The sequence below is a fragment of the Conger conger genome, chromosome 9 (assembly GCF_963514075.1).
Source record: "Conger conger chromosome 9, fConCon1.1, whole genome shotgun sequence".
NCBI lineage: Eukaryota > Metazoa > Chordata > Actinopteri > Anguilliformes > Congridae > Conger > Conger conger.
In genome coordinates, this window is record NC_083768.1 from 6624064 (window position 1) to 6650136 (window position 26073).

The 26073-nt window shown below is 43.9% G+C and overlaps 3 protein-coding genes across 3 annotated transcripts; all 3 read right to left on the minus strand.

Annotated features, from left to right (window-relative positions):
* On the minus strand, nt 1-7374 carry LOC133137334 (uncharacterized). The gene is made up of 11 exons (XM_061255547.1): nt 7249-7374; nt 4625-4732; nt 4272-4475; nt 3827-3922; nt 3581-3701; nt 3044-3159; nt 2669-2875; nt 2374-2472; nt 1589-1733; nt 1125-1241; nt 1-396 (listed from the first exon to the last, which is right to left on the minus strand). Exons 2-11 carry the CDS (start codon nt 4727-4729, stop codon nt 353-355), a joined length of 1254 nt encoding a protein of 417 aa, XP_061111531.1. The 5' UTR covers nt 4730-4732; nt 7249-7374; the 3' UTR covers nt 1-352.
* A 4475-nt stretch (nt 7375-11849) lies between these two features.
* LOC133137408 (uncharacterized) lies at nt 11850-18401 on the minus strand. Its single transcript, XM_061255672.1, has 11 exons — nt 18301-18401; nt 16388-16495; nt 16015-16227; nt 15140-15235; nt 14579-14711; nt 14349-14443; nt 13970-14176; nt 13667-13765; nt 12879-13023; nt 12359-12475; nt 11850-12203 (listed from the first exon to the last, which is right to left on the minus strand). The coding sequence occupies exons 2-11, from the start codon at nt 16490-16492 to the stop codon at nt 12160-12162; spliced, it is 1254 nt and encodes a 417-aa protein (XP_061111656.1). The 5' UTR covers nt 16493-16495; nt 18301-18401; the 3' UTR covers nt 11850-12159.
* A 1381-nt stretch (nt 18402-19782) lies between these two features.
* LOC133137849 (ferric-chelate reductase 1-like) lies at nt 19783-25889 on the minus strand. The gene is made up of 11 exons (XM_061256231.1): nt 25747-25889; nt 24394-24501; nt 24067-24244; nt 23622-23717; nt 23376-23496; nt 22839-22954; nt 22464-22670; nt 22169-22267; nt 21384-21528; nt 20920-21036; nt 19783-20190 (listed from the first exon to the last, which is right to left on the minus strand). The coding sequence occupies exons 3-11, from the start codon at nt 24091-24093 to the stop codon at nt 20147-20149; spliced, it is 972 nt and encodes a 323-aa protein (XP_061112215.1). The 5' UTR covers nt 24094-24244; nt 24394-24501; nt 25747-25889; the 3' UTR covers nt 19783-20146.
* Nucleotides 25890-26073: the final 184 nt, after the last annotated feature.

Here is a 26073-nt window from a genome sequence, read left to right on the forward strand (position 1 = left end):
TTAAGTAATACAAAAATACATTGTTTATTATAATGATATAAGGGTGATGATACATGTTTAATTAGAGCAGTATGCCAGCCTATTATGCAGCATTCTGGTCTGCACACAGAACCATGACAGCTTGCCACACTTCCACCGGTCGGCTTCATTTGTAACAAACACGCACACAAACACATCGGCCTACTTTACACTTTACATACACACTCAAAAATACTCAGCAAAAGAGGTAAATGAAAAGGTATATATAACATCAGAACTTGGGGTTCCATTTGGCACAGTGCTGATTGACTCATTCAAGTGAGTGTGATGGTGGGGGGTTGGGGGGGTGGGGGGGCGCCCGTCATTCAGCTCCTCAAACCAGACGAGAGATCAAGGCACTGAGCAGGACCAACAAAACTGAGAAGAGAGGAAAAAGTAAATATGAATAAACCATAAACCAGAAAAAAAAAGTAGGGTGGGGGGCTGGGATTGCTATTCACTGACCCATATCCAGCAGGATTCAGATCATGACCTAACATTAAGTGGCACACTAGTTTCAGTTCAGTGTAACAGGTGCTGCTGGCAAGGGCAAGTGCTCAAAGTGATCAATGGGAGGACTTTTTTTTCCCGTGTCCAAAACTGCTTATTTGCCTGCTATGCATTTATGTAAATTGAGTATTTAGTACACTGGATGAGAAATTTGTTGAGTTGGTGAAAAGTTTCTCTAAATGTAGTGTATTTAAAATCCCTGAAGGATATGCAAGTGTGGGCATGCCCAGAAGTACTGTTTCCTCAAAATCTTCTTCCACCTCTTCTTCCTCTGCCAATCTGTGGGTCCTCCTATAATTTATGGTTTATTTCCAGAAAAGTGTTCTCCCGAATAGACTCAGCGAAACCCCAGAAATGTGGTTATAGTGTGGGATTTTAAGTACACTACATGAAGAGAAAACTGTACAACTGCAACAACTTTCTCATCCAGGATACTCACAGTCTGCATTCCGGAGCACATAGTGTAAGAATATGACAAGGCAGTACGTTAGGTAGACAGTACATATTTTGAGGACTCAGTAGTTTGCAGCAGGAAATTGTGTGTATACTGAGAGTGTGGTCACATATCAGGCTGTGGTTAAGGAGCAGTTCCTTACCCAGAGATGTGGGGTGCAAGCCAGCTCCGCCATTGCACCCTGGCAGGTTGCTGGTGCTGTTGGTGAGGTCCAGACTGCTGTTGCTCGCAAGACTAATTACAGGATCCCCAAGGCTTACTGCAGTAAAAACATAAGTAACCCCTTCAGATTCCAGAGGAAATACAACAGGGAACAAGCGCAACTGGGAATCTGGGACATTCGCAGTTTTATGTCCATCTATGCTGTGTTTGAGCGTGTATTTGCTCAGTGTAAGGAGAACGTGTCAGTGGTTTGGTCGGTCAGGACTGTGGGGCAGTGTTTTCTTGGTCAGGAGAGTAGGTGAGTGTTCAGTTGGGTCAAGAGAGAAGGTCCGTTTTTGGCTGGTAAGGAGAGAGGGTCAGTGGTTTATTGGTAGGGAGAGTGTGTCAGTGTTTGGCTATTGTGCTGGTCAGGAGAGTCGGTCAGTTATGTGGATCGGTGCTTACCACCATCGTATTCCCCTGTGCCAGCAAAGACGTAGAAGGAGGAGTCAGGGGATCGTCTGGCTGTGGCATTCAGCCCCAGTGCAGTGAAGGTGCATCGGATGACAGTTCCATTGAGTGAAGCCAGGGCATTACTGACAGCTCCCATCTGAAACACACAGAAAATGCCCAGGACATCAACGATGTGCAGGCACAAAGACCATGTCTCACTTAGAAACCACATGCACTCAGTGACCACTTCATTAGGTAGACCTGTTCAACAGCTCATTAATGCAAATATCTAATCAGCCAATAATGTAGCAGTGCATAAAAGTATGCAGACATGGCCAGGAGTTTCAGTTGTTCAGACAAAACATCAGAATGGGGTTTGGAAATGTGATCAAAGTGACTTTGACCATGGAATGATTGGTGAGGCCTGTCTTGGTGGTTTGTGTATTTCAGAAACTGTTGATCTCTTGGGATTTTCACACATAACAGTCTCCCATGTTTACAGAGAATGGTACGAAAAAAGTTGAGTGCAAGTTCTGGATGGAATTGCCTTGTTAATGAGAGAAGTTAGAGGAGAATGGCCAGACAGTTTCAAGCCTACAGGAAGGCGACAGTAACTGAAATAATCATGTGTTACAACAGTGGTATGCAGAAGAGCATCTCTGAACACACAACATATCAGAAGTGGACCTTGAAGTGGATGGGCTTAGCAGCAGGAGACCAATAAGTCCAATAAATACCTAATGAAGTGGTCACTGAGTCGATGTGCAGTGATGGTCAGGCTCTGTGTTAATACTCACCCTGTTGGTCATGGTCAGTGCTCCATTGTCGAAGGAGGCAGTGAAGAACCTGAGGGTATTATTGAACTGTGCGCAGACAAAGGATTCATCACCTCCTCCCTGTAGAGGTATAGAGGGCTTTTCAGACATTTCACAGACCCAAGAGATTTAATGTGCGTGTGTGTGTTTGTTTCTGTGTGTGTGTGCACGCCAGGGAGAGTGAGAGTTTGGGGTGCTAACTTGCTGGTTATTTGGGAGTGATTGAGTGTGAGGACTGTGTCTGCTTATCAGTGTAGAATGAGTCTATTGTGCGTACCTGATTCATGTCGGGGGACAGAATGAGGGCAACGTAGCCGCTGGTGTTTCCACGCAGCTCGAAGGCAATATTGATGCCGGAGGGTCTTGTGGTGGTGGCAGTGGTGGCGGAGACAAACAGGCAGTTACCATTTCCGCTGGGATCACAGTCCGCTGGAACCTCCTCGCAAAGCTTCGTTTGGCCACATGTATCACGACTTATGGCTGCCTGTCAATGACATTTGTCTCGGTAAACAACATCACTGTCAGGCTGACCTATTTTTTTACAGAGAAAATCAAACAGCATTGCAAGCTACTGTATGAAGACCATCCAGAGACACATCTTTTCCTGGCTGGCAGAGGGGGCCGGCAGAATGGAGCACAGAGTGAAGCTTACATTGAGAGCTCCCACAGGGATGGTATTCATGTTCTGCGATGGAGAAGGCATATTGGTGCTGATCGGGTCCACACTGCCGTTGCTCCTAAGGGTAATTTCAGGATCCCCCAGGAGTCCTGCAGAAAAAACATAAATATGCCCTTCAGTCTCCTGAGGCACTACAACATCCATCAAGAGCACCTAGGAACCTGTGGCATCCCCACTGATGTGTCCGTCTGTGCTGTGTGTGTGCTTGTGATGTTGTACTCAATGTTTTTTTTTTCTCAGTGTTTCTATCAATTTCCATTAATGTTATTTTGCCGTTATTTTATATATAGTACCTCTTTTAATTGTCTGTTTTTACTTCTGTTGCTTTTCTGTGATGTATTGAATGGCACTGTGTATTCGAAATCTGCTCTGTAAATACTGTTTATTATGGCATTTGGTCAGCGTTTTTGGCTGTTAAGCGGAGTGGGTCAGTGTTGTTGGGCTGGTAAGCAGAGTGGGTCAGTGTTTGGCTGTTCAGGAGAGTGGGACAGGTATGGGTTAGATTCTCACCATTGCTGAAGTTCCCATTGCCGGCGAAAATGTATTGGGCGGCATTCAATCCCGGGACAGTGAAGGTGCATCGGATCACATTTTCATTGAATGAGGCCAGGACATTACTGACCATTATATTCTGAAAGACAGGGAAAACAACCAGGTCATCAACAATATGTAGACACAAAGGCTATATCGCAAAGACATCATACATGCAATGTATTGGTACTGACCATGTTGCTCAAGGTCTGTCGCCATACTCACATTGTTGAGGGTCAGTGATCCATTGTCAAAGGTCGTGGCGAAGAAGTGCTGTGTGTTATTGTACTGTGCGCAGACAAAGGCCACATCTCCCCCTCCCTGAAGAGGCAAAGCGGGCTTTTTACACATTTTACTGACCCAAGAGCCCTAACAGCTACAACCTGTATGTTTGTGTGTGTTACAATTACTTAACTGACACTCCTATCCAAAGCAACTTTGACAGGGGCTAAACTCCCCTGGAGCAATGTGTGGTTATAGGCCTTGCTCAGGGGCTGCAACGATCTCATTGTGTCTACACTAACACTTGAACCACCAAACCATGTGTGTGTGTGTGTGTAAGTGTGTTTGTGTGTGAGAGATTGAGGTTTTGGGCAGACCTGCTGCTTATTGGGAATGATTGAATCTGAGGTCTGGTTATTGGTGTTCAGTGTTAACCTGTAGTGCATACCTCAGTGTTATCGGAGGACGCAATCATGACAATGTAGTTTTCAGAGTCTCCACGCAGCTCGATGGCAATTTCGGGAGTGAAGCCGGGCCCGTTGGTCCTGGAGCCAGAGACAAACAGGCAGGGACTGTTGCCTTCGGGGTCACAGTCCGCTGGGGTCTCCAAGCAAGTCTTCGTCTGGCCACAGCCGGCACGACCGATGGGGGCCTATCAGTGACATTCATCTCTGTAAACCTCATCATCATCATGCTGACTTTTACAGAGAAAATCAAACAACATTAAGAAGGTCATTCAAAGACGTATATTCTCCTTCTGTCAGAGAGGGCCAACAGAAAGCAGCATAGAGCCAGACTTACGATAAGAGCTCCCACTGGGTGGGTGGAGTTGATCATGAGGCCTTTGGCTGCCAGCACCCAACATCCTATCACCAAGGCAACGGCATAAATCAGTCTGCTGTCCATTTCCTGCAACAGAAGAGGATAATCTGTGAGCAGAGGAATCATAGGTTACGGTGATGAACTTGAAGATGAACGGCTCCTACAAGGTGAGCCAGACAGGTACTGAGATAATTTCCTATGCGGAGCACTACTGTTGAGCTCACTTCTCATTTTCAATCCTGGCTCTGCCCGTGTTAAAGCATGTGTAAAATCAGGGCATATACATTTTACAATCTCATCATTTAGTCCACATGGAGGTTTTCCGGCTGCTTTTGTATTTGTCACCTGAAGAATCTTGTTACCTGACGTGCATGTAAGAGAGGACAATGTAATAATATATGGCAAGTGCAATAAGACAGTGATTCCTTTGTGTGAGGATCCTGGACAAGTCTACTCTTCACCAGTGAAGAACAGGTTGGTCTTGATCAGGTACAGTACAGCAACACAGAAACACCAGGTAGTTTAGCTCACCCTTTTGCTGCTAACTCACAGCAGGGACTTGATTGGTTGGAATCCATAGATGTACCGGAATAATAATGACAACAATTCTTCCTTAACCAGGAATGTTCTTGGATTTAGAATTTAACGTAGTCTTCGGATCTTGTCCAAGGACGTAAAGACTGCATTTCAACTTTTGGGTTGTGACGACCAGCTGATTGAAGCCCTACCATCCCTGGCCCGCGCTACAGTGAATGTTGCCCTGTGGAGCATATCTTTTTATTGGATTTTCACAGGGTTACAATGAGTCACTGAACACCAGCTCTGTTGGTTGAAGTTCGAGTAAGTCCGGCTACAAATACAGTTGTGTTCAAATAAATAGCAGTGCGTTAAAAAAAGTGAATAAAGTGCAACTATTTTTTAAAAGCTTTTAGTTCCATATTTCAAATGTAGCGGACACATTACACATTGAATTCCAAATCAAAGCATTAACAAATTTTTATCAAGTCTATTATTCTTTAGAATATTAATCTGTTCAAAGAAAATGGCAGTCAACATTTTTCTCTGCAAACTCAAACATTACTTTATAAACTGAAGACATTTTTAAAGATTCACTTAACTTTAAATTATTGAACTAGTATTTAGTTGTATGACCATTGTTTTTGATAACTGCTGCGCATCTGTGTTGCATCGAGTCAACCAACTTCTAGCACCTAGAAACAGGTATTTCAGCCCAGGATGAACTACCTACATTTCACAGTTCTTGTGAATTTTTAGGTTTTGCTTCAGAAAATGCATTTTTTATGTCACCCCACCAGTTTTCAATGGGGTTGAGGTCGGGATTGAGCGGGCCAATTGATGTGTTCTTTGCCAAATTTTAACCGATTCTGCACATTCAATTTTTTCAACAATGGTGCAATGGTGCTTTTTTCAACAATGGTGGGGGCTCTTGCTGATAGCTCAGCTTCAATCAAATGTCTCCTGACTGTAACAGCACTTACAGGTAATTGTAGATTATCTTTGATCTTTCTGGAGCTGATGAATGGCTGAATCTATTCTTAAATCCGTTTGAACAGTAGTTGCTCGCTTTCTTCCACTTGTTTTGGGTTTTTGTTGCCATTTTAAAGTATTTGAGATCATTTTAGCTAAGCATCCTATAATTTGCTCCACTTCGTTATTCGTTTTCCCCTCTCCAATCAAGTTTTTAATCAAATGACGTTGTTCCTCCGAACAATGTTTGGAACGGCCTATTTTACTTAGCAATTATATATTTTATAACTGTGTGAAACATTTGCCTCCCTTCTTCCTTAATAAAGGACAATTAATTAATGACACCTGTTTTTTTCACAGAATGAATTCTCTAATTAAACTCCACACTGCTATTATTTTGAACACGCTCCTTTCAATGAATGACTCAATTACTCAGAACAAGCAGTGTGAATGTCATGACAGTTGGGTCTGTTGTTTTTCTATTACACTACTACATCTACAAATAATATCACTAATAACAGTGGTTCATCAGGTTACTGATGTTGTACTGCTATTATTTATTTTTTTTACATTTTTTTAGGCCTTTTTCAGCTTCATTGGACAGTATATAGTATAGAGAGACAGGGGAAGACATGCGACAAATGTCAGACGGTCGGATTCGAACCACCGACGTCGCAGCTCGCAATGAGCATGCGGTCAGTGCTCTACAGGCTGCGCCACCGAGACACCCCGTACTGCTATTTTTTTTAACACGACTTGCAGGGCAAGGTATGTGCTAGGACATGGAAAAAAAAACACATTGAATTGGCATCACAAATAGTTATAAAATATAGACGCAGATATTGATGTTGGTCGGCACACTCCCATGTGAGGGAGTTTTTACTTCATGTAGTTGCTATCTGGGAGTTCAGGCCTGTCCTTTTCCCTTCTTTTTTTTTTACATCCTCTGTTACTCTCTAAAGTGTCCTTTTGACATTCTTCTGTGAAAAGCTCTTTACATATTACATGTCATCAAACTTAACAGATAATCAGAACACAATGATTAACAGACAGAGCCAGCCTATATGACAACTGCAGGATGAAAATCCACCAAATTAAGGCAACAGTTTCCCTACCTGGGTGGATTTTTTCTTGCTTGTGAGATGGTGGTAAATCCCTGTGCGTTGAAGATGCGGGCGTCTGCGAAATGCTGTTCTCAATGCTGATGCTCTACTGTCTCTTATAAAGGTGAGTCCTCGCGGTAGGGCGTGTTTGGTTCAGCCCTCTTCAGGTTTTAGGGAAGGATATAGTTTCATTTTGAATACAGTCTTTAAAGGAAATGATTAAACAGTTTGTAAGACATCAAACTGGAATAACTAGCCCTTCATTCAGTTTTGTCTTGTCATCGAGAGTCAGTGGTGCGAACAGCATTGTGCTTTGGAGCACTAGCACCCCCCCCACCCCCGTGACGTGATTGTAATAGTATTTTGCCAGTAATTTCACAAGTAGTCTAGAAAATCAGTGTGTAACATTACCCATTTGGTGTCTTCTACCAAGATATTGTCCTTAGTTTCATCGAGTATTGTTCATTGGGAATTGTTCATTGGGAAATAAGCACAAGTCTGACCGGCGATAGTCCAAACTTAGCTGTTACTTGGCAGTGCACTTCTGCCAGTTGTTGGTGAGCCAGGGGTCAGTGTATTGCGATCATGGACATTGTACAACAGTGTGCTTCCTAAATTGTAAATGGTTGGAATTTATAGAACGCCTTTATCTAAAGCGCTGTGCAGTTGATGCTTCTCATTCACCCATTCACACACACTCTTAACGGCTATTGGCTGCCATGCAAGGCACCCACCAGCTCGTCAGGAGCAATTTATCTCCGACTGCCAGACAGGGAACTGGCCAGCTTGGGGAACTGGCTGAAGTGTTTGTTATCCAAAAGAGTTTGGAGGAGAATGTGATTTTCCTGTTTCCAGAATTGAACAACAAAAAGTAAGCTGTATGCTAGATCAAAAAATAAATCACAAATGAATGACTTGAAAATTAAGAAGCATATTTGCTCCAAGGTAGACACACTGCACCAAATGTACTTTTTCAGAACTTGTAAGCTACCTTTAAAAACACATTTTACGATAAATCAAAGGCGCGGATGAAATTACCATGTGTTTATCCCATTTTGAAATGTTACTATAGCCTACCCACAAACATGAGATTCCTCTATACAACAAACTTCTGGGAGCAATATGTTACCAGTGGAAATATTGGAGATAAAGTTTAACGCTAAATGATAGCAGCACTATTTTAGTCTGTGATGATTCTCAGCAATAACCAGGGATACTAACGCAGATATACATTCACTGAGCACTTTATTAGGAAGACTATACTAATACTGGATAGGGCCTGGATGGCATGGATTCTATGTTGAAAACATTCCTTTGAGATTCTGTTGACATGATTGCATCACACAATTTCTGCAGATTTTTCAGCTGCACATGCATGCCGTGAATCTCCTGTTCTACCACATCCCAAAGGTGTCCTATTGGATTCAGATCCGGTTACTGGGAAGGCCACTGAAGAACATTGAACTCATTGTTATTTTCATAAAACCAGTTTGAGATTACTTTTGCTTTGTGACATGGTGCATTATAATGCTGGAAATAGCCATTAGAAGATGGGTACATTGTGGCCATGAAGGCATGCACACGGTCAGCAACAACACTAGGCTGTGGCATTCACGTGATGGTTGATTGGTATTAACGAGCCCATGTGTGCCAAGAAAACATTCCCCACATCTTTACACCACCGCCACCAGCCTGGACTGTTGACACAAGGCAGGTTTGGTCCATGGATTCATGCTGTTGCCGCCAAATTCTGACCCTTTTTACCCTCTGTGCTCACCGTAGTCTGTTTCCTATTTCATTCACCTTCATGCATTTGTTTCATCTGTGTCCCATTGCATGTCTCTGCCTCCCCAGTCCTTATATGTACTTTGTTCCTGTCTACTGTCATTAATTAGACCTGTTTCTCATTTTGTGCTTGTTTAGTTGTGTATTAAAACCCCTTTGTTTCTGTCTTTTGTCGGCAGATTGTCATGAGCCTTTGCCATGCTTTTCTGCTCACCACAATTGTACAGTGGTGGTTATCTGGGTTACCATAGCCTTTCGGTCAGCTCAAACCAGTCTGGCCATTCTCTCATCAGCAAGGCATTTCTGTCTGCAGAACTGCCTATCACTGGATGTTTTTTTTTTTTCTTCCCTTTTCTGGGCGAGGTAACTGGGTCTTTGTGTGGCCGTATCATGGGAGTCTTTGAATCGCTCTTAGTCCGGCCCCTCCCCCGGGACCAATTTGCCTTGGGAGACCCTACTGGGGGCTAACAGGGCCCCCGACAACCTAGCTCCCAGGATCACCGGGACACACAAACCCCTCCACCACGTTAAGGTGGCGATTCCTCGGAGGGGGTGACGTGATTGTAATAGTATTTTGCCAGTAATTTCACAAGTAGTCTAGAAAATCAGTGTGTAACATTACCCATTTGGTGTCTTCTACCAAGATATTGTCCTTAGTTTCATCGAGTATTGTTCATTGGGAATTGTTCATTGGGAAATAAGCACAAGTCTGACCGGCGATAGTCCAAACTTAGCTGTTACTTGGCAGTGCACTTCTGCCAGTTGTTGGTGAGCCAGTGGTCAGTGTATTGTGATCATGGACATTGTACAACAGTGTGCTTCCTAAATTGTAAATGGTTGGAATTTATAGAACGCCTTTATCTAAAGCGCTGTGCAGTTGATGCTTCTCATTCACCCATTCACACACACACTCTAACGGCTATTGGCTGCCATGCAAGGCACCCACCAGCTCGTCAGGAGCAATTTATCGCCGACTGCCAGACAGGGAACTGGCCAGCTTGGGGAACTGGCTGAAGTGTTTGTTATCCAAAGTCCAAAAGAGTTTGGAGGAGAATGGGATTTTCCTGTTTCCAGAATTGAACAACAGAAAGTAAGCTGTATGCTAGATCAAAAAATAAATCACAAATGAATGACTTGAAAATTAAGAAGCATATTTGCTCCAAGGTAGACACACTGCACCAAATGTACTTTTTCAGAACTTGTAAGCTACCTTTAAAAACACATTTTACGATAAATCAAAGGCGCGGATGAAATTACCATGTGTGTATCCCATTTTGAAATGTTACTATAGCCTACCCACAAACACGAGATTCCTCTATACAACAAACTTCTGGGAGCAATATGTTACCAGTGGAAATATTGGAGATAAAGTTTAACGCTAAATGATAGCAGCACTATTTTAGTCTGTGATGATTCTCAGCAATAACCAGGGATTCTAACGCAGATATACATTCACTGAGCACTTTATTAGGAAGACTATACTAATACTGGATAGGGCCTGGATGGCATGGATTCTATGTTGAAAACATTCCTTTGAGATTCTGTTGACATGATTGCATCACACAATTTCTGCAGATTTTTCAGCTGCACATGCATGCCGTGAATCTCCTGTTCTACCACATCCCAAAGGTGTCCTATTGGATTCAGATCCGGTTACTGGGAAGGCCACTGAAGAACATTGAACTCATTGTTATTTTCATAAAACCAGTTTGAGATTACTTTTGCTTTGTGACATGGTGCATTATAATGCTGGAAATAGCCATTAGAAGATGGGTACATTGTGGCCATGAAGGCATGCACACGGTCAGCAACAACACTAGGCTGTGGCATTCACGTGATGGTTGATTGGTATTAACGAGCCCATGTGTGCCAAGAAAACATTCCCCACATCTTTACACCACCGCCACCAGCCTGGACTGTTGACACAAGGCAGGTTTGGTCCATGGATTCATGCTGTTGCCGCCAAATTCTGACCCTTTTTACCCTCTGTGCTCACCGTAGTCTGTTTTCTATTTCATTCACCTTCATGCATTTGTTTCATCTGTGTCCCATTGCATGTCTCTGCCTCCCCAGTCCTTATATGTACTGTTTCTCGTTTTGTGCTTGTTTAGTTGTGAATTTAAACCCCTTTGTTTCTGTCTTTTGTCAGCAGATTGTCATGAGCCTTTGCCATGCTTTTCTGCTCACCACAATTGTACAGTGGTGGTTATCTGAGTTACCATAGCCTTTCGGTCAGCTCAAACCAGTCTGGCCATTCTCTCATCAGCAAGGCATTTCTGTCTGCAGAACTGCCTATCACTGGATGTTTTTTTTTTTCTTCGCACAATTCTCTGCAAACTCTTGAGACTCTTGTGCGTGAAAATCCCAGGAGATCAGCAATTATAGGAATATTCAAACCAGCCCGTCTGGCACCATCAATCATGCCATGGTCAAAATTGCTGAGATCACATTTTCTCCCCATTCTGATGGTTGATGTAAACATTAACTAAAGGTCCTGACCGTATCTGCATAATTTTATGCATAGTCAAGCCTTGTTGTGCTTTTTTCTATGAATGTTTTATTTCCTCTGTGATCAAACAATTCATAAATGGTCACAGTGCAGATTCTCAGCTTCTAGAAAAGGGTATTTTTGTACATAGTAGTTTCACCATGTAGTAATTGCAGTCATTTTTATACATAGCCCTGCATTTCAATGTTTGAGACAAATTACTACACTATGCAAAAGCATTGAGAAAAGGCAAGGTCAAAAATCAGTTATCGGAGAGCTGACCATCTCAAAGGATAACAATTTTTGAACACCAGGAATGACAACAGGCTTTAATAAAAAGTCATATAAAACATTGTTTATTATAATGACATAAGGGTGATGATACATGTTTAATAAGAGCAGTATGCCAGCCTATTATGCAGCATTCTGGTCTGCACACAGAACCATGACAGCTTGCCACACTTCCACCGGTCGGCTTCATTTGTAACGAACACGCACACAAACACATCGGCCTACTTTACACTTTCCATACACACTCAAAAATAGGTAAATGAAAAGGTATATATAACATCAGAACTTGGGGTTCCATTTGGCACAGTGCTGATTGACTCATTCAAGTGAGTGTAATGGTATGATGGGGGGGGGGCTTCTCACACCAGACGAGAGATCAAGGCACTGAGCAGGACCAACAAAACTGAGAAGAGAGGAAAAAGTAAATATGAATAAACCATAAATCAGAAAAAAAAGTAGGGTGGGGGGCTGGGGTTGCTATTGGGGGGTTGCAGGAAATTGTGTGTATACTGAGAGTGTGGTCACATTTCAGGCTGTGGTTAAGGAGCAGTTCCTTACCCAGAGATGTGGGGTGCAAGCCAGCTCCACCATTGCCCCCTGGCAGGTTGCTGGTGCTGTTGGTGAGGTCCAGACTGCCGTTGCTCGAAAGCCTAATTACAGGATCCCCAAGGCTTACTGCAGTAAAAACATAAGTAACCCCTTCAGATTCCAGAGGAAATACAACAGGGAACAAGCGCAACTGGGAATCTGGGACATTCGCAGTTTTATGTCCATCTATGCTGTGTTTAGCGTGTATTTGCTCAGTGTAAGGAGAATGGGTCAGTGGTTTGGTCGGTCCGGACTGTGGGGCAGTGTTTTGTTGGTCAGTAAAGTGGGTGAGTATTCGGTTGGTCCGGAGAGTGAGTCAGTGGTTTGGTTGGTCAGGAGAGTAGGTGAGTGTTCAGTTGGGTCAAGAGAGAAGGTCAGTTTTTGGCTGGTAAGGAGAGAGGGTCAGTGGTTTATTGGTAGGGAGAGTGTGTCAGTGTTTGGCTATTGTGCTGGTCAGGAGAGTCGGTCACTTATGTGGATCGGTGCTTACCACCATCGTATTCCCCTGTGCCAGCAAAGACGTAGAAGGAGGAGTCAGGGGATCGTCTGGCTGTGGCATTCAGCCCCAGTGCAGTGAAGGTGCATCGGATGACAGTTCCATTGAGTGAAGCCAGGGCGTTACCGACAGCTCCCGTCTGAAACACACAGAAAATGCCCAGGACATCAACGATGTGCAGGCACAAAGACCATGTCTCTCTTAGAAACCACATGCACTCAGTGACCACTTCATTAGGTAGACCTGTTCAACAGCTTGTTAATGCAAATATCTAATCAGCCAATAATGTAGCAGTGCATAAAAGTATGCAGACATGGCCAGGAGTTTCAGTTGTTCAGACTGGGGTTGGGGTTGGGGTTTGGAAATGTGATCAAAGTGACTTTGACCATGGAATGATTGGTGAGGCCTGTCTTGGTGGTTTGTGTATTTCAGAAATTGCTGATCTCTTGGGATTTTCACACACAACAGTCTCCAGAGTTTACAGAAAATGGTGAGAGAAAAAAAACCAACTTCAGTTAAGTGCATGTTCTGGGCAGAATTGCCTTGTTAATTAGAGAAGTTAGAGGAGAATGGTCAATCTGACAGGAAGGCGACAGTAACTTAAATAACCATGTGTTACAACAGTGGTATGCAGAAGAGCATCTCTGAACACACAACACATCAGAAGTGGACCTTGAAGTGGATGGACTTAGCAGCAGGAGACCAATAAGTCCAATAAATACCTAATGAAGTGGTCACTGAGTCGATGTGCAGTGATGGTCAGGCTCTGTGTTAATACTCACCCTGTTGGTCATGGTCAGTGCTCCATTGTCGAAGGAGGCAGTGAAGAACCTGAGGGTATTATTGAACTGTGCGCAGACAAAGGACTCATCACCTCCTCCCTGTAGAGGTATAGAGGGCTTTTCAGACATTTCACAGACTCAAGCGCCTTACTGTGTGTGTGTGTGTGTGTGTGTGTGTGTGTGTTTGTGCGTTTGTGCGGCAGAGAGAGTGAGAGTGGGGTGCTAACTTGCTGGTTATTTGGGAGTGATTGAGTGTGAGGACAGTATCTGCTTATCGGTGTAGAATGAGTCTATTGTGCGTACCTGAATCATGTCGGCGGACAGAATGAGGACAACGTAGCCGCTGGTGTTTCCGCGCAGCTCGAAGGCGATATTGACACCGGAGGGTCTGTTGGTGGTGGCAGTGGCAGCGGAGACAAACAGACAGTCACCATTTCCGCTGGGATCACAGTCCGCTGGAACCTCCTCGCAAAGCTTCGTTTGGCCACATGTGTCACGAGTTATGGCGGCCTGTCAGTGAGATTTGTCTCGGTAAACTACATCACTGTCAGGCTGACTTAAAAAAAAAAATAATAATTTTACAGAGAAAATCAAGCATCAACTGCATGATGACCATCCAGAGACACATCTTTTCCTGGCTGGCAGAGGGGACCAGCAGAAAGGAGCACAGAGTGAAGCTTACATTGAGAGCTCCCACAGGGATGTTCTGAGATGGCACATTGGTCAGGTCCACACTGCTGTTTCTCATAAGGGTAATTTCAGGATCCCCCAGGACTCCTGCATTAAAAACAGATATCCCCTTCAGAGTCCTGAAGCAATACAACAAATCACAAAAGCAACTGGGGATCTGTGGGTGTGATGTTTTTTTTGCTTGGTCAGTAGAGTGGGTCAGATATGAGGCTAGTTTCTCACCATTGCTGAACATCCCATTGCCAGCGAAGACGTAGAAGTTTGCTGGCCTGCCTGTGGAATTCGCCAGAAGAGTAAAGGTGCATTGAATCACATTTCCATTGAGTGAGGCCAGGACATTATTGACTCCTTCAAACTGAAACACACAGAAAAGTGCCCGGACATCAACAATACGCAGACCAATACGCAGACACAAATGAGCTATAGGCTCGTTCTAATCGCTTATTTTTCGAATCTTTTTTATTTTTCTTGCTATTTTCTGACTCCTAGCCCCACCCATCACGAGAAATGAATTAATGAAAAAGAAATGAAGACGGGGAAAGTGGCAGCACTGATGTTTGTTTTTGCCAAAAGGAAAGATTGGGAGTTCTTAACTTCATTAAGTACAAGATTGGAATGTCCTTAAAGATGGTGAATCTTGATCGATATCCGGGTGAGGAGAAAGTAAAATAAAAGGGGACGATACGTGATCGGGAGTGAGCCGCGTGTGTCTCCCTTTCAGACATCACACATGCCGTGTGGTGAGACTGACCATGTTGGTCAGTTGGCTCTGCTCATACTCACATCCACCACAGTCAGTGATCCGTTGTTGTAGGTCACGGTGAAGAAGCGGCTCGTGTTCTGGTACTGTGCGCAGACGACGCCGCTATCGCCCGTTCCCTGCAGAGAGATTTGACATATTTACATCTAGGGGGCGACATTGGCTCGGGCGGTAAGAGGCAGTCGTGTGGCTCGTCGGAGGGTTGCTGGTTCGATCCTGCCCTGGGTGTGTCGAAGTGTCCCTGAGCAAGACACCTAACCCCCAAATGCTCCTCACGAGCTGGTTGGTGCCTTGCATGGCAGCCAATCGCCGTTGGTGTGTGTGTGTGTGTGTATGAATGAATGAATGAATGAATGAATGAATGCGAAGGATCAATTGTATAGCGCTTTGGATAAAGGTGCTAAATAAATGCCACCCATTTACCATTTACATATGGTGGACATGAGTCCACAACTTGTGTGTTTGCGTGTGTCTGTCTGTTCATGCATGTCTCTTGTGTCTGTTTGTTTGTTTGTTCAAAAAAAAAAAAAAAAAAGGCCCATGTCCTTATCTTTGTTGTACAGGTAGCAGTTGAAATTGTACTTACCTCTAGGGTCTTTCAGCGAACTTATCCCTGGTTATGGGTATGCACTTTGTTGTACGTCGCTCTGGATAAGAGCGTCTGCCAAATGCCAATAATGTAATGTAATGTAATGTAATGTAATGTGTTTGTGTTTATGTATGTTATGTTTGAGTGGATGTATTTTTATATGTGTATGTACCCGTGTGTGTGTGTGTGTGTATGTGTGTGTGTCAGTCAGAGAAAGAGAATGATTCGGAGTTTGGGCAGGCCTACTTTTTATTTGGAGTGATTGAGTGTGAGGACTATCGGGGTACAATGTGAGCTTGTAGTGCATACCAGATTATTATCTGAGGACAGAAGAAGGACAATGTAGTTTTCAGAGTCTCCGCGCAGCTCAATGTCGATATCGGTGTTGAAGCTCCATGCGACCCTGGAGCTGGGAGCAGAGGCAGAGACGAACAGGCAGGTACTGTTGCCGCTGGGGTCACAGTTCGCTGGAGCCTCCAAGCAAGTCTTCGTCTGGCCACAGCCGTCACGACTGATGGTGGTCTGTCAGTGACAATTCATCTCTGTAAACCTCATCACCATCATGCTGACTTATCTTTTACGGAGAAATTCAAACAACATTAAAAAAGGCGATCCGGAGACATATATTCTCCTTCTCCTGTCAAGAGAGGGCCAACAGAAATGAGGATTGAGCCAGACTTACGGTAAGAGCTCCCACTGGGTGGGTGGAGTTGATCATGAGGCCTTTGGCTGCCGGCACCCAACATCCTATCACCAAGGCAACGGCATAAACCAGTTTGCTGTCCATTTCCTGCAACAGAAGAGAAGAATCTGTGAGCAGAGGAATCATAGGAAGGGTGGGCGGAGTGAGAGTGTGACGATTTGGAGATGAACGGCTCCTACAAGGTGAGCCAATCTCCCGGACAGGTACTGAGATAATTTCCTGTGTGGAGCACTACTGTTGAGCTCACTTCTCATTTTGAATTCAGTCACACATCCGGCTGTGTTAAAGTATGTGTAAAATAAGGGGCGTATACGTTTTACAGTCTCATTATTGAGTGCACATGGAGGGGTTCGAGCTGCTTCCTTGCTTGTGACCTGAAATACCCTCATGTCCTGAGTTGCATGTCAGACAGTGTTGCATATGGAAAATAGTGCTTCCTTTGTGTGAGGATCCTGGCCAAGTCTACTCTTCAGGAGGTAGACTGAAGAACCGGTTGGTTATGATCAGGCAGCAGAGGAATACCAGGTAGATTAGGTCACCCTTGAGACTGTGTTGATTTATAAAAATAACCTTGCTTAAGTTTTTTTACAGTGGTGTATGCACTGGTGATGTGTGTACATCTCAAATTGACTATTATCCCATCTTATGAATGCAACTAGTAACAGGTTACCTTTCAACATGTCTTGCACTCCACACCTTTTATGGACTTTCAATTCAGTGTTATTCCTAAAGCATGAATACAGTCTACTTGAGGGATCCACACACAGCGATCAAACATAGTGTACCTTGACACAAGCCATAGGTAATTAACTCATGGCTAACTTTGATACAAACATGCAAGTGGGATTTCACAAGTACGTAGTCACGGTTTTCTGCCTAAGCCGCTGTTTAAGAAACTGAGCGCAGTACATTTTTATACATGAGGCCTCAGTTTTTAACAAATATCGTTCTATTATTTGCACATAATGTCTGCATTATTATCTACTCCTTCCACGTCTTCTCACAACTGAATCCTCTGCATGCACACACATGCTTTTCCAGCCTCACACTCATTTGGGGTCAAGCCACTGGCTAACAGTGAGACACAGTGACCCCAGCTGACTGAAGCCCTGCCATCCCTGGCCCAAGCTACAGTGAATTATCCATTGCTCAGCGGAGCTGCCAGCCACCATTGGCACTAGCGTCTGGATCCAATACCAGATCTTGTGGCTTAAACATTCACTTGGACAGTGCCTTTGCCCCTGTTCAATTTGGGTCAAATTGACCCGTTTTTAACTAAATAAAAGAGGAATGACACTCAATAGATGTTTTTCATAACCAGTGACTAAACCAGAGTAATTTTAGCTGTTGTTTTTTGGTTTATTTTTGCTCTTCATCAACTTTATTTGCTTTAAGTCTTTTTGCCTATATGGGCTATGGAATGTCAAAGATAAAGATGAAAAATCTTGTTAAAAAAACAAAAAAAAATGTGTTTAATGTAAAGGTTTCACAGAAAAACATGATTTATACCCCCCCATCCATTCATTAGATTGGAGTTCTGTAAACTATTCACCTGCCGTCGGTATATTACCCCCTCTATAGACTGAGATTTCTTCCCATTGCCACCATTTGAGGGTTTTGCTCCCCACTTGGGTGTTATTTTTTGTACCTCATGTGCTTGATCTAGCAGTTCAGGCCGGGTGTCTTCCCTTTTTTACACCCTCTTACTCTGTAAAGTGTCCTTATGACACGGTTCTGTGAAAAACGCTTTACAAATAAAATTCAATTGATTTGCCCCAGACTTACATTTTCATGTGCTCACAGGTAATTGGAACACAAGGGTTAACGGACAAAGCCACCCTATATAGTTACTACTGGATGAAATCACCCTTTAAAGAAAACACTTTGCCTACCTGTGTGGATTGTTCTTGCTTGTGAGATGGTTGTAAATGCACGAAATGGTGTTTTCAGTGCTGATGTTCGTCTTATAAAGGTCAGTCCAAGGGGGTGACACCAAACTGGAATAACTGGCCCTTAATTCAATTCTGTCTCGTCATCAACAGGGTGTGGCATAACCAGCATTGGGCCTCATCACGCAGCTCAGGAATACCAGATAGATTAGCTCTATCTCTTGTGTTGCTCATAACTCATAGCAGGGACTTGATTGGTTGGAATCCAGAAACGTATTGGAATAATAACAATGCAACAATTCTTAATAAACCAGGGGGTCTTGTTTGTAAAAATGTTCTTTGATTAAATATATCTTTGGGTCATTTCCAAGGATGTGGATTCCATTTCAATGTTGGGGTGGGGGCGGCAAGTGGTGGTGGTGTAGCACCCAAACTAACAGAACCACCAACATGATCATTTTTGGCAACCATTTGATGTTTTCCCCAAAGTTTGGGGGGGGTGTTACTTTCCCCAAATTGTGCTTCCCCTTGATTTCTAAAATTAACTGACCAAAGAAAGTTGCTCAAGTTGGTTTACAGTGGCGTATGCACTGGTGACGTATAAATCTGGAATGGAATTCAAAAGTGAACGTGCTTGACGATTAGGCCTTCTCGTGAATGCAACCGATAACTGCCATTTCCCTCTAAATAAGGGAAAAATCTTTGCACCGTCTTCATGTTTATTCTAATTTAATTTAAGGGCTGTCCACAGCATGGTAATGGCACAACATACATAGCTATGCCAAAATCGGTATTTTTTTTTGCCTTTGTCATGAAGCAGCTTTACAGAGAACCGGCCCCCAAGAGTACGCCAAGGGCAACAGTGGCAAAGACAAACTCCAGGGCTAACAGGAAGAAACCTTGAACAGAACCGGACTCAGTGGGGGAATCGTCTGCTGCTGGTTGACACCAGTGTGAGGTAATAAAAGCATGTACTAGATTTTTTGCATCATGTACTGATAAACAGCAACCCGAGAGATGTGGTTCAAAAGTAACACCAAGATCTTTGATGGGAGCACTTGAAGTGATGGAAATTCCATCAATGTTAGGCACATCGTCAGATGATTCGCATCTCAGGGACTTGGGTCCCACTACCATTATCTCAGTCTCATCAGGGTTTAGCAAAAAAAAAGTTGTGGGTCATCCATTCCTTTATTTATTTAAGACAAGCCTCCAGAGTTGACAGACCTCATGTTTGACTGACGGATACAACTGGGTGTTGTCTGCATAGCAGTGGAAGTTAATGCCATGTTTGCAAATAACTTGTCCCAGGGGAAGCAGATGTAGAGAGAAGGGCAAGGGCCCAAGCACAAATCCTTGTGGAACGCCATATCTAACCCTGGATTGATATCAGTCTGGTAGGTATGATCTAAACCAAGAGGGAGCCTGTCCACAGAGGCCTACAACTGAAAATGTTTGAATGCCAAGAATGACAACAGGCTTGAATTAAGTCATACAAAAATACATTGTTTATTATAATGATATAAGGGTGATGATACATGTCTAATTAGAGCAGTATGCCAGCCTATTATGCAGCATTCTGGTCTGCACACAGAACCATGACAGCTTGCCACACTTCCACCGGTCGGCTTCATTTGTAACAAACACGCACACAAACACATCGGCCTACTTTACACTTTACATACACACTCAAAAATACTCAGCAAAAGAGGTAAATGAAAAGGTATATATAACATCAGAACTTGGGGTTCCATTTGGCACAGTGCTGATTGACTCATTCAAGTGAGTGTGATGGTGGGGGGTTGGGGGGGTGGGGGGGGGGGTGGGGGGGCGCCCGTCATTCAGCTCCTCAAACCAGACGAGAGATCAAGGCACTGAGCAGGACCAACAAAACTGAGAAGAGAGGAAAAAGTAAATATGAATAAACCATAAACCAGAAAAAAAAAAGTGGGGTGGGGGGCTGGAGTTGCTATTCACTGACCCATATCCAGCAGGATTCAGATCATGACCTAACATTAAGTGGCACACTAGTTTCAGTTCAGTGTAACAGGTGCTGCTGGCAAGGGCAAGTGCTCAAAGTGATCAATGGGAGGACTTTTTTTTCCCGTGTCCAAAACTGCTTATTTGCCTGCTATGCATTTATGTAAATTCAGTATTTAGTACACTGGATGAGAAATTTGTTGAGTTGGTGAAAAGTTTCTCTAAATGTAGTGTATTTAAAATCCCTGAAGGATATGCAAGTGTGGGCATGCCCAGAAGTACTGTTTCCTCAAAATCTTCTTCCACCTCTTCTTCCTCTGCCAATCTGTGGGTCCTCCTATAATTTATGGTTTATTTCCAGAAAAGTGTTCTCCCGAATAGACTCAGCAAAACCCCAGAAATGTGGTTATAGTGTGGGATTTTAAGTACACTACATGAAGAGAAAACTGTACAACTGCAACAACTTTCTCATCCAGGATACTCACAGTCTGCATTCCGGAGCACATAGTGTAAGAATATGACAAGGCAGTACGTTAGGTAGACAGTACATATTTTGAGGACTCAGTAGTTTGCAGCAGGAAATTGTGTGTATACTGAGAGTGTGGTCACATATCAGGCTGTGGTTAAGGAGCAGTTCCTTACCCAGAGATGTGGGGTGCAGGCCAGCTCCGCCATTGCACCCTGGCAGGTTGCTGGTGCTGTTGGTGAGGTCCAGACTGCTGTTGCTCGCAAGACTAATTACAGGATCCCCAAGGCTTACTGCAGTAAAAACATAAGTAACCCCTTCAGATTCCAGAGGAAATACAACAGGGAACAAGCGCAACTGGGAATCTGGGACATTCGCAGTTTTATGTCCATCTATGCTGTGTTTGAGCGTGTATTTGCTCAGTGTAAGGAGAACGTGTCAGTGGTTTGGTCGGTCAGGACTGTGGGGCAGTGTTTTCTTGGTCAGGAGAGTAGGTGAGTGTTCAGTTGGGTCAAGAGAGAAGGTCCGTTTTTGGCTGGTAAGGAGAGAGGGTCAGTGGTTTATTGGTAGGGAGAGTGTGTCAGTGTTTGGCTATTGTGCTGGTCAGGAGAGTCGGTCAGTTATGTGGATCGGTGCTTACCACCATCGTATTCCCCTGTGCCAGCAAAGACGTAGAAGGAGGAGTCAGGGGATCGTCTGGCTGTGGCATTCAGCCCCAGTGCAGTGAAGGTGCATCGGATGACAGTTCCATTGAGTGAAGCCAGGGCATTACTGACAGCTCCCGTCTGAAACACACAGAAAATGCCCAGGACATCAACGATGTGCAGGCACAAAGACCATGTCTCACTTAGAAACCACATGCACTCAGTGACCACTTCATTAGGTAGACCTGTTCAACAGCTCATGAATGCAAATATCTAATCAGCCAATAATGTAGCAGTGCATAAAAGTATGCAGACATGGCCAGGAGTTTTAGTTGTTCAGACCAAACATCAGAATGGGGTTTGGAAATGTGATCAAAGTGACTTTGACCATGGAATGATTGGTGAGGCCTGTCTTGGTGGTTTGTGTATTTCAGAAACTGTTGATCTCTTGGGATTTTCACACATAACAGTCTCCCATGTTTACAGAGAATGGTACGAAAAAAGTTGAGTGCAAGTTCTGGATGGAATTGCCTTGTTAATGAGAGAAGTTAGAGGAGAATGGCCAGACAGTTTCAAGCCTACAGGAAGGCGACAGTAACTGAAATAATCATGTGTTACAACAGTGGTATGCAGAAGAGCATCTCTGAACACACAACACATCAGAAGTGGACCTTGAAGTGGATGGGCTTAGCAGCAGGAGACCAATAAGTCCAATAAATACCTAATGAAGTGGTCACTGAGTCGATGTGCAGTGATGGTCAGGCTCTGTGTTAATACTCACCCTGTTGGTCATGGTCAGTGCTCCATTGTCGAAGGAGGCAGTGAAGAACCTGAGGGTATTATTGAACTGTGCGCAGACAAAGGACTCATCACCTCCTCCCTGTAGAGGTATAGAGGGCTTTTCAGACATTTCACAGACCCAAGAGATTTAATGTGCGTGTGTGTGTTTGTTTCTGTGTGTGTGTGCACGCCAGGGAGAGTGAGAGTTTGGGGTGCTAACTTGCTGGTTATTTGGGAGTGATTGAGTGTGAGGACTGTGTCTGCTTATCAGTGTAGAATGAGTCTATTGTGCGTACCTGATTCATGTCGGGGGACAGAATGAGGGCAACGTAGCCGCTGGTGTTTCCACGCAGCTCGAAGGCAATATTGATGCCGGAGGGTCTGGTGGTGGTGGCAGTGGTGGCGGAGACAAACAGGCAGTTACCATTTCCGCTGGGATCACAGTCCGCTGGAACCTCCTCGCAAAGCTTCGTTTGGCCACATGTATCACGACTTATGGCTGCCTGTCAATGACATTTGTCTCGGTAAACAACATCACTGTCAGGCTGACCTATTTTTTTACAGAGAAAATCAAACAGCATTGCAAGCTACTGTATGAAGACCATCCAGAGACACATCTTTTCCTGGCTGGCAGAGGGGGCCAGCAGAATGGAGCACAGAGTGAAGCTTACATTGAGAGCTCCCACAGGGATGGTATTCATGTTCTGCGGTGGAGAAGGCATATTGGTGCTGATCGGGTCCACACTGCCGTTGCTCCTAAGGGTAATTTCAGGATCCCCCAGGAGTCCTGCAGAAAAAACATAAATATGCCCTTCAGTCTCCTGAGGCACTACAACATCCATCAAGAGCAACTAGGAACCTGTGGCATCCCCACTGATGTGTCCGTCTGTGCTGTGTGTGTGCTTGTGATGTTGTACTCAATGTTTTTTTGTTCTCAGTGTTTCTATCAATTTCCATTAATGTTATTTTGCCGTTATTTTATATATAGTACCTCTTTTAATTGTCTGTTTTTACTTCTGTTGCTTTTCTGTGATGTATTGAATGGCACTGTGTATTCGAAATCTGCTCTGTAAATACTGTTTATTATGGCATTTGGTCAGTGTTTTTGGCTGTTAAGCGGAGTGGGTCAGTGTTGTTGGGCTGGTAAGCAGAGTGGGTCAGTGTTTGGCTGTTCAGGAGAGTGGGACAGGTATGGGTTAGATTCTCACCATTGCTGAAGTTCCCATTGCCGGCGAAAATGTAGTGGGCGGCATTCAATCCCGGGACAGTGAAGGTGCATCGGATCACATTTTCATTGAATGAGGCCAGGACATTACTGACCATTATATTCTGAAAGACAGGGAAAACAACCAGGTCATCAACAATATGTAGACACAAAGGCTATATCGCAAAGATATCATACATGCAATGTATTGGTACTGACCATGTTGCTCAAGGTCTGTCGCCATACTCACATTGTTGAGGGTCAGTGATCCATTGTCAAAGGTCGTGGCGAAGAAGTGCTGTGTGTTATTGTACTGTGCGCAGACAAAGGCCACATCTCCCCCTCCCTAAAGAGGCAAAGCGGGCTTTTTACACATTTTACTGACCCAAGAGCCCTAACAGCTACAACCTGTATGTTTGTGTGTGTTACAATTACTTAACTGACACTCCTATCCAAAGCAACTTTGACAGGGGCTAAACTCCCCTGGAGCAATGTGTGGTTATAGGCCTTGCTCAGGGGCTGCAACGATCTCATTGTGTCTACACTAACACTTGAACCACCAAACCATGTGTGTGTGTGTGTGTAAGTGTGTTTGTGTGTGAGAGATTGAGGTTTTGGGCAGACCTGCTGCTTGTTGGGAATGATTGAATCTGAGGTCTGGTTATTGGTGTTCAGTGTTAACCTGTAGTGCATACCTCAGTGTTATCGGAGGACGCAATCATGACAATGTAGTTTTCAGAGTCTCCACGCAGCTCGATGGCAATTTCGGGAGCCAGAGACAAACAGGCAGGGACTGTTGCCTTCGGGGTCACAGTCCGCTGGGGTCTCCAAGCAAGTCGTCGTCTGGCCACAGCCGGCACGACCGATGGGGGCCTATCAGTGACATTGATCTCTGTAAACCTCATCATCATCATGCTGACTTTTACAGAGAAAATCAAACAACATTAAGAAGGTCATTCAAAGACGTATATTCTCCTTCTGTCAGAGAGGGCCAACAGAAAGCAGCATAGAGCCAGACTTACGATAAGAGCTCCCACTGGGTGGGTGGAGTTGATCATGAGGCCTTTGGCTGCCAGCACCCAACATCCTATCACCAAGGCAACGGCATAAATCAGTCTGCTGTCCATTTCCTGCAACAGAAGAGGATAATCTGTGAGCAGAGGAATCATAGGTTACGGTGATGAACTTGAAGATGAACGGCTCCTACAAGGTGAGCTCTTGCTGATAGCTCAGCTTTAATCAAATGTCTCCTGACTGTAACAGCACTTACAGGTAATTGTAGATTATCTTTGATCTTTCTGGAGCTGATGAATGGCTGAATCTATTCTTAAATCCGTTTGAACAGTAGTTGCTCGCTTTCTTCCACTTGTTTCGGGTTTATGTTATCATTTTAAAGTATTTGAGATCATTTTAGCTAAGCATCCTATAATTTGCTCCACTTCGTTATACGTTTTCTCCTCTCCAATCAAGTTTTTAATCAAATGACGTTGTTCCTCCGAACAATGTTTGGAACGGCCTATTTTACTTAGCAATTATATATTTTATAACTGTGAAACATTTGCCTCCCTTCTTCCTTAATAAAGGACAATTAATTAATGACACCTGTTTTTTTCACAGAATGAATTCTCTAATTAAACTCCACACTGCTATTATTTTGAACACGCTCCTTTCAATGAATGACTCAATTACTCAGAACAAGCAGTGTGAATGTCATGACAGTTGGGTCTGTTGTTTTTCTATTACACTACTACATCTACAGATAATATCACTAATAACAGTGGTTCATCAGGTTACTGATGTTGTACTGCTATTTTTTTTTTTTTTTTTTACATTTTTTTAGGCCCTTTTCAGCTTCATTGGACAGTATATAGTATAGAGAGACAGGGGAAGACATGCGACAAATGTCAGACGGTCGGATTCGAACCGCCGACGTCGCAGCTCGCAATGAGCATGCGGTCAGTGCTCTACAGGCTGCGCCACCGAGACACCCCGTACTGCTATTTTTTTTAACACGACTTGCAGGGCAAGGTATGTGCTAGGACATGGAAAAAAAAACCACATTGAATTGGCATCACAAATAGTTATAAAATATAGACGCAGATATTGATGTTGGTCGGCACACTCCCATGTGAGGGAGTTTTTACCTCATGTAGTTGCTATCTGGGAGTTCAGGCCTGTCCTTTTCCCTTCTTTTTTTTTACATCCTCTGTTACTCTCTAAAGTGTCCTTTTGACATTCTTCTGTGAAAAGCTCTTTACATATTACATGTCATCAAACTTAACAGATAATCAGAACACAATGATTAACAGACAGAGCCAGCCTATATGACAACTGCAGGATGAAAATCCACCAAATTAAGGCAACAGTTTCCCTACCTGGGTGGATTTTTTCTTGCTTGTGAGATGGTGGTAAATCCCTGTGCGTTGAAGATGCGTGCGTCTGCGAAATGCTGTTCTCAGTGCTGATGCTCTACTGTCTCCATCTTATAACGGTTAGTCCTCGGGGTAGGGCGTGTTTGGTTCAGCCCTTTAGGGAAGGATACGGTGTCATTTTTAAGCTGATTACAGTCTTTAAAGGAAATGATTAAACAGGGTGTAAGACATCAAACTGGAATAACTAGCCCTTCATTCAGTTTTGTCATGGCATCGAGAGTCAGTGGTGCCAACAGCATTGTGCTTTGGAGCACTAGCACCCCCCCCACC

Excerpts from the sequence above, each read along its gene's own strand:
- LOC133137849 (XM_061256231.1), bottom strand. The coding sequence starts at position 24,093 with ATGATTGCGTCCTCCGATAACACTGAG. Across the intron at positions 23,718-24,066 it reads CGTCCTCCGATAACACTGAG|GGAGGGGGAGATGTGGCCTT; the intron begins GTATGCACTACA and ends TTGCCTCTTTAG. Across the intron at positions 21,529-22,168 it reads CACTGACCATGACCAACAGG|ACGGGAGCTGTCAGTAATGC; the intron begins GTGAGTATTAAC and ends TGTGTGTTTCAG.
- LOC133137408 (XM_061255672.1), bottom strand. The coding sequence starts at position 16,492 with ATGGACAGCAAACTGGTTTATGCCGTTGCCTTGGTGATAGGATGTTGG. Across the intron at positions 14,177-14,348 it reads TCCCTGTGGGAGCTCTCAAT|GCCGCCATAACTCGTGACAC; the intron begins GTAAGCTTCACT and ends TCTCACTGACAG. Across the intron at positions 13,024-13,666 it reads CACTGACCATGACCAACAGG|ACGGGAGCTGTCGGTAACGC; the intron begins GTGAGTATTAAC and ends TGTGTGTTTCAG.
- LOC133137334 (XM_061255547.1), bottom strand. The coding sequence starts at position 4,729 with ATGGACAGCAGACTGATTTATGCCGTTGCCTTGGTGATAGGATGTTGG. Across the intron at positions 3,702-3,826 it reads GATCACTGACCCTCAACAAT|AATATAATGGTCAGTAATGT; the intron begins GTGAGTATGGCG and ends CCTGTCTTTCAG. Across the intron at positions 2,473-2,668 it reads TGTCCCCCGACATGAATCAG|GGAGGAGGTGATGAATCCTT; the intron begins GTACGCACAATA and ends ATACCTCTACAG.